The sequence below is a fragment of the Medicago sativa genome, chromosome 1 (assembly GCF_051527215.1).
Source record: "Medicago sativa cultivar Bolivia chromosome 1, Bolivia_mono, whole genome shotgun sequence".
NCBI lineage: Eukaryota > Viridiplantae > Streptophyta > Magnoliopsida > Fabales > Fabaceae > Medicago > Medicago sativa.
In genome coordinates this window covers 17,804,560-17,812,218 of record NC_140749.1, presented here as the reverse complement: position 1 = coordinate 17,812,218, position 7,659 = coordinate 17,804,560, and the positions used below count along the sequence as shown (strand labels likewise).

At 31.1% G+C, this 7,659-nt stretch overlaps 1 protein-coding gene and 1 long non-coding RNA gene across 2 annotated transcripts; both read left to right on the top strand.

The window, feature by feature from the left end:
* Positions 1-2,208: 2,208 nt before the first annotated feature.
* On the top strand, positions 2,209-3,664 carry LOC146953248 (uncharacterized). The gene is made up of 2 exons (XR_015008992.1): positions 2,209-2,564; positions 2,974-3,664. It is a non-coding gene; the product is annotated as an uncharacterized LOC146953248 (long non-coding RNA).
* Positions 3,665-3,930: 266 nt separating this feature from the next.
* Positions 3,931-5,906, top strand: LOC146953247 (uncharacterized). The gene is made up of 3 exons (XM_085741314.1): positions 3,931-3,934; positions 5,062-5,658; positions 5,797-5,906. The coding sequence occupies exons 1-3, from the start codon at positions 3,931-3,933 to the stop codon at positions 5,904-5,906; spliced, it is 711 nt and encodes a 236-aa protein (XP_085597440.1).
* The last annotated feature ends 1,753 nt before the right edge of the window (positions 5,907-7,659 follow it).

Genomic DNA, 7,659 nt, shown 5'->3' with positions numbered 1-7,659 from the left:
TTAAAAAAATCTAAACGGTTATTTAATTATTAAACCTATTTATTATACAACATTAATTCAATAATATTTCTTCCAATTTACAGGAAGAAAATTATAGTCACTTAACCAAGTAGTTGTTGTCGAAAGATTCATTGAAAACATCAGGTGCAGGTGTAAAAGAATACACGTTTGTTGGGACCAAAACAGTTTTAGATAGTTTGACTTTTGTGTTAATTGTGAAATTCAGTTTGTTTTCACCGCGTGATGGTCGATACGAACCACTGTTGCAAGCAACATCAAATGAGGAAATCGTGAACACCATTCCCTCTTGAAGCTGCTCCTTGAACTTGTTGATCAATGTTCTTTGTATAGACACACCAATTTGATCACCCTAGATAAAAAAGATTAAAACACTATACTTTAAACAAAACAAAAAAAAATGATATGAAAAAGTACCTTTCAATCCACTATGGAAAATGGTAGTTTTTTATTTTTGTAGTCTTGAACAAACCAAGCAGGAACAACCCTCGCAACCAATGTCCACGATTGTTTTCTTGGCGAAACAGCAGAGATGAAGTCGTGTTTCGTAGACATTTTTCTTTGCAATAGGAAAAAATTAAAGAAATAACTTAAAATATAGATATCAGAGAACCAGAGAACAGAAAAGGAAGATCTATATTTTGTGATTGTTGTGTACTTGTACCCAAAAGCGCTACTATTTATATAGAAAAATAGTACCATAACGGTTAATATCTATTAATTATTAATTTGACCGTTTTAAAATTAATATTATCAACGTCTTTTATATTATAAAATGTGCATTAAACGATTATATTATATTTCATGTAACCTACAAAAAATTAACTTCATAACATTTGAAATTTAATAATATCTTATTAATATTAAGTAATATAATTTTGTAACGAATAAAAATTAATTATATAACCTTAAAAACTATTTACTACAATTTGAAATTTAATAATATCTTATTAATATTAAGTAATATAATTTTGTAACGAATAAAAATTAATTATATAACCTTAAAAACTATTTACTACAATTAAATTTTTAATTAGTAGGTTACTGTCATAGAGTAACAAACCAAAATTCAAAATATAATTTATTCAAGTTATTTCATATAATTTTCTAACCTACCAAATTTTTAATGAATCGTATAAATGTTAATCGAATACTAATTATATTAATAATTATTTGGTTGTAACCAACTATGTAGTTTATGTACAATTTAATGTTAAATAAAAAACAATTTTCAATAATAATTATAATTATTAAGCTTGTATTAAAAATTAGAAGAAATTTTTGGAACAAATGCCAAGTAGGATTATGATGATGTGGACATCTTTAGAGGAGAGGATTTGGAATAGGCTATTTCTAAAAACTCTAAATCGTTAGTATAAAGATTTTTATTTTTATTATACGGATCTCATGCATGAGTATTGATTTCTACTTGCTATCAGAAAACCAAAAATGTCATAGGCTAGATTTTTCTATTATTTTCTTTAGAAACCTTACAATATAACTTTCAAAATTAATTCCTTAAAAAAAAAAAAAAAAAGAAAAGAAAAAAAAAACTTTCAAATTTAATATAAGGAAAAACTTTTCTACGCCCAGGCAACACGCTAGTCTCGATCTAGTTTCCAATAATTCCCCACCTTTCTTACGAAATTAGAGCTTATGTCAAAACCAAAAGTATGCAGATATTATTTTGATGATATTCCAAATTTCCAATATATATATATATATATATATATATATATATATATATATATATATATATATATATATATATATATATATATATATATATATATGTGGTGCCAGTTATTTTTGTTTTTGATAAGCTATATGTGGTGCTAAGTACGTAACTCATACGAGACCAAATAATTAATCTATCAACATCTATGAAAATTCATCCGAAGACAAAGTCGTCGACCTTGCCAAATGCTAGCTTCCACGTTACTGCCGTGATGTAAAATGTGATGTATTTTTATTATACGGATCTTATGCATTTAAATTGTGAGTATGAATTTCTAATTTTTATGATAAAAAATTCAAAAATGCTTTCCTTAACGTCCTTTGTCATGGTGGTAGTAGTGTTACTAATGAGCAACAAAGTGTACGGGGATGAACAACAAGAGTCATGTTCAAGAAGGTGGTGCGGTGTTCATAACATTAGCCCTCCTTTTAGGCTAAAAGACAGTCCAGAAGGAGTTCAGATCCTCTCCATTTGGAGAGTAAATGGCAATCTCCCTTTCCTTGCATATCCAACTGACATGTGGTTTAAATGAAAATCAATGGCTCAGATTTAAATTGATTTTTTTCATATTAATAAATAATTAAAAAAGGAAATGAAGAGACGTGCGCAGGAAAGGAGTTAGAGTTTCCAGAAATCACTCTTCTTCATCAGTGCAGAGTTCCCAGAAAATCACTCTCCTTCAATTTGCAGTGTTTCCAAAAATTACTCTTCTTCATCAGTGCATAGTTGCTAACCTGGAGCACCATCTTTCTCTACAATTTGTCATTCTATCTCATTCCGGCGCTTTCCGCACGTCGCTTTGGCTCATGTATGCGTCACTTTCCGCATTGTTATTTTGTTATCAATTTGTCCCGCTTTTGATCTTATTATTCATGTTACTATGTTATTTAACATCTCATGTCTTTCATTTTTTACATGTCCCAGTTATATACTGGTTTTTATTGTTAGTTTGCTGTCAATTTGGCCCTCTTTTGATCTTATTATTCATGTTACTATGTTATTTAACATCTAATGTCTTTCATTTTTTACATGTCACTGTTACTATTGTTGTACGTCCCTGTTATATACTGATTTTTATTGTCATTTTGTTATCATTTTTTTTTTGAACAATTTTTATTGTTATTTTTGTTATCAATTTGTCCCTGTTTTGATCTTATTATTCATGTTACTATGTTAATTTGTCCCAAAAAACATGAACGAATCTTCAATTCCATTAGTCGAAGATGTAGAGAATTTAGTGAACAATATCCAAAAAGACATTGTGGAACATGGTACAGAGAGTGATGTTAATTATATACCACAGTTAGAAATGGAATTTGAATCTGAGATAGCAGCATATGATTTTTATAATGAGTACAGCAAGAAAACCGGGTTTGGTATTCGCCAGGAATATGGAAAAAAAAGCAAAAAAGATGGAATTGGGAGTACAAGTCAACATGGAACTGCAAATCATTTTGGCACTGCAAGCCTACAAGGAATTGGGAGTACAAGTCAACATGGAACTACAAATCATTTTCGCACTGCAAGTCTACATGGGACAGCAAATGAACATGGCAGTGCAAGTCTGCATCTGAATTTAAATGAATATGCAGGTGGAAGTCAACATGGAAATGCAAATCAACATGTCAATGCAAACCAAGTTAACACTTTAGGGATGTTCAACTTCTTTTGAATATTTCTGCAAGATATGAAGATGAAGATCTTAAGACACTTAGAATGTTTACTTTGAATTTCAATTTTGTGAGACTTTTGTCAGTCATTTTTTGGGGGACATGTAATGCATTTTTAGTACAAGCTTTAGACAAAATTTACTAGATTAAATGATGTACTGGTTTGAACCATTTGTTGATGTGAAACATCTGTTGTTTTAAAGCATTTCAGAGGTGTTATTTTAGTTTTACGTTGTTATTTCTGCTGTCAAATTTCTGCTGTGTATGTTTGTTATATAATTGCATTTTCTGCTGTCAAATTTCTGCTGTGTATGTATGTTATATAATTGCATTTTCTGCTGTCTATTTTCTGCTGTGTATTATGTATGTCATATAATTTTTTCCGCAGCTGGTCTGTTAATTTTTGGGACTGTTTTGGTGTCAATTTTGGTGCTGGTGGCTGCTGGTACAGCAGCTGGGATATGTCCCTGTAGGCTGCTCCCTCCTTGGTTTGTTAGTGTCGCGATGGGTTTGGTTTTAGGGGCTTGTTCAGCTTGGTTTGTTCATCCGGTTTTTTTCGGACATATCGCCTGTAAGCGGCGACCGCTTTGGGTGTATTCTTTTATTAATCACTAGCATTTGTGCGTCTTGAGCGGACAGAAGTTAGTACAATTCACACAACAGGGACTGAGAGCAGGACAAAGAATAGCCAACAGTACAATTCACACAACAGTATAATTGCAAAATTGCTCAACAAATAAATTTGAATTCCATTATGCTTGATTAAAATACAAAATACATTCACTGCAACACAACATCACAGTTCAATACTCTTATGCTTGGTTACAAATCAATAGTCATATGCTTATTACAATTCAATACACTTTCTTCAATCCTTTCTCCGAGTTTAGTAAATATAGTAGTCTTCTAATTTCTTCAATCCTTTCTTCAATACACTTGCCTTGCTTTCACTATAATTGTATTACATCAATACAACAACCTTGTTAAACACCTATTACAATGCGTGCTTAATCCATTGAGTCATATTGCATCAAGTTAGATAAAAAAGTGTTCTTCATAATCAGCTACCTCATTAAACAACTGTTACATCAATACAGCAAGTGGTTTCATGATACAACTAATGTGTCAACATGAATTCACCCAAATTTATCCCAATCCCCATTATCACAACAATAACCCACACAAGCAAAATAGAGAAAAATTGAGGGAGGGAGGGAATGAACGAGAGACAAAATAACAATGGAAAAATGAGACCCACACTAGTTGTAAACCCAGATCGACCTGTTCTTCTACTGCTGCGATTAACAATCACGAACACCGTGGTTGAGTTTTACAGCACCGACAAAGAGTGGACAAGACACTTGAGCGTCCTTCATCGACTGGTGGAGTTTTGCAGAAGAAAGGAGACATGATGAAGAAGAGGAGATTTGCGATTTCGGAGAACAGAAAAGTCGTATACGAAGATGGGAGAAGAAGGGATCTGAATAATTTCATTTTTTATTTTTAAAAGTAAATGATTTAAGTTGATTATTAGATCTGAGCCATTGATTTTCATTTATCCACATGTCAGTTGGATATGAAGGAAAGGGAGATTGCCATTTACTCTCCAAATGGAGAGGATCTGAACTCGTCCAGAAGAATGTGGTGACAAGAGGTACAACCTATCATGTGAGGACAATAACCAATTGATTTTGTACTATGAATTTGAAGAATACCATGGAAAATATTATGTACAATCAATTAATTACAACAACTTCACCATACGATTATTGGATTTCAATCTTGCTTCTTCTAATAATTCCATCCCTCCATATTATTCTTTAGGGCTTTATAATTTCAGTTCTAAACATTCCGTCACCTCACCCTACCTAGCCTATCAATACAAAAACAATACTCTTCATGTATTGACGAAATCTATGTTATATGTGAGCTGTCCAAATAGGGTGGAATATTCCTACATTAGTAACTGTATGAATAGTACTTCATATTCACAGGATGTGAATTCTTTCTATGTTGGTAAAACTCTGTCGCAATTGGGAATGGGAGATGGGTGTCATATAGAGTTTATGTATCTCACATCATGGCCTCTTGATTATGGAAACAACATTTCTTGTACAGACGTCCGTCGAATGGTATTTTATGGATTTGAACTTTCTTGGCTCAATAGTCTTTGTAAGGATGGTCAGTATGCAGTGTTCCATCAAAATAACCAGCCTTTCTGTGCACATCAAGGTTTGCTCCAAACACTCCATAAAATCATAAATTTCATATGGATTCTACCATTTGGAAATGGGTCTATATAGTTCACTATATCGATAATAGACGATTTGGAATTTTATTTGTTAACTATGTTTTGTGTATATGTTGCAGGATCTCTGAGCGTCAACTATTTGATTCGCTTAGGTAAGCCCCCACATTGTTTTAAGTCAATGCAAGATATGCTAAACAAGAGAAAGTCTTGTGTAGGCACAATCATTTAGGCAGACATATAAATCAAAAAAATTAAAAGGTTCTTTAAGTTTGGCAAAAATAACATATTAGTCATTTAAGTTTTTTAAGTTTTAAATAGGTCTTTATTACCTTTTTAAAGACTTATTTGAAACATAAAAACTTAAAAAGCTTTGAATAGATGTATTAAATTTACAACTTAAAAAACCTATTTGAAACATAAAAAAACTTCAAAGACCTATTTAAAATTTAAAGGACTAACCCGATATTTTTATCAGTAACAAAAAATGTATTTATAGGCAATTAAAACAGAGCCTTTTAACTAGTACTAGTATGAGCATACTTCGAAAATAACGAGTACTAGTATGAGCAAGGTCTTTTATCTATACTATATATAAGGAAAAGAACTTCTTTCAACTCTTTTGGGCTGACTTTTCTCTTTCCAAATATGCCCTCAAATAACACATGAAACAAATAGATAAGAATAAATTTAAATATTAAAAAAAATATAACAAACACGATATGAATATATATATATATATATATATATATATATATATATATATATATCTGTGTGTGTGTGTGCGCCTAACTATTCTAGGAACTTTATTATTTTGATACAAAGCAAAATCAACAAAGAAATGTCTTATTATTATATATTCACAATATATATTTATATCAATATCATGATACAAAGGCAAACTCAATCAATATAGATTGATTATTAGGACTTTACTCCAACAATCTCACACTAGCACTAAAAACCAATCAAATATTAACTCGATATATATTGGTCAAGTATTAGCATCAAGCACACTCTCGGCATAATGTTATTCTAGTAGATAAGGAACTCCTTCCTATGTTGGTAGGTTACACTTCTTTCAATTTCCACTTTCGATCTTCTATTGAAATGAAATTGAAGTGTCAAAGCATACGTTTAGTTCATTGGTGAGATCAAGTTTTCATTGCTCGCAAGATTAAACCAATTTCACCTCAGACGGGATCAATGGAATCCGCAATGTAAGAAACACATATTTTCTCTCAATTATGAGCTAAACAATCCAAATCATATATATTTGACATCTGTAATAGGAAAAAAAAACTATCTGAAGCTTGTACTTTTACAAATTTCATCGTTGATATCCAAGCATAACATTTATTCCTAATTGCGATCTGGATATACTGTACACGGATATGAAAGTCAACATCATTGTAACTTCTTTACAATGTTCCTTTCATCCGTTTTCAAGAAACAATCCTTAGTCTTTTAAGACATCCATGGATATTTTTGAAAGTATTCTAGTGTTGAACATTATAATCAATTTTGGTACATATTAGAAATAGTTTTCTAACCATGTCTCACATGTGTAAATAAATTATTTTGGTGACTAGTATGTCATCCACATATTCCAGCAAACTAATATCAATGCTCCCACTAATCTCAATGTGTGCACAAGATTTGTTTACTAATCAAAATTTTCATAAGACTTCATTAATAAAATAAATAATTTAACTTCATGAAGCTTGCTCCAATTCATACATGAATTTTGTAATATATACCTTTCTAGCATCCTTTGGATTAACGAAACCCTACATATATGTAAAATACATATACAAGGTCATTCTAATCAAAGAATGCAATGTCGTTATCCATCTCCTAGAATTCGTATTATACAATAATGACAAGTGGGATCGTTAGATTTAAGCATTACGATGATGTAATGGTTTCGTCATGATTTGCATCATGAGTTGCATGAAACCTTCTACAATCAATCACATCTTAAA

Bases quoted from the DNA above. Each gene is read 5' to 3' on its own strand.
- LOC146953247 (XM_085741314.1), top strand. The intron at 5,659-5,796 runs GTTTGCTCCAAA...TATATGTTGCAG, and splicing joins GCCTTTCTGTGCACATCAAG to GATCTCTGAGCGTCAACTAT.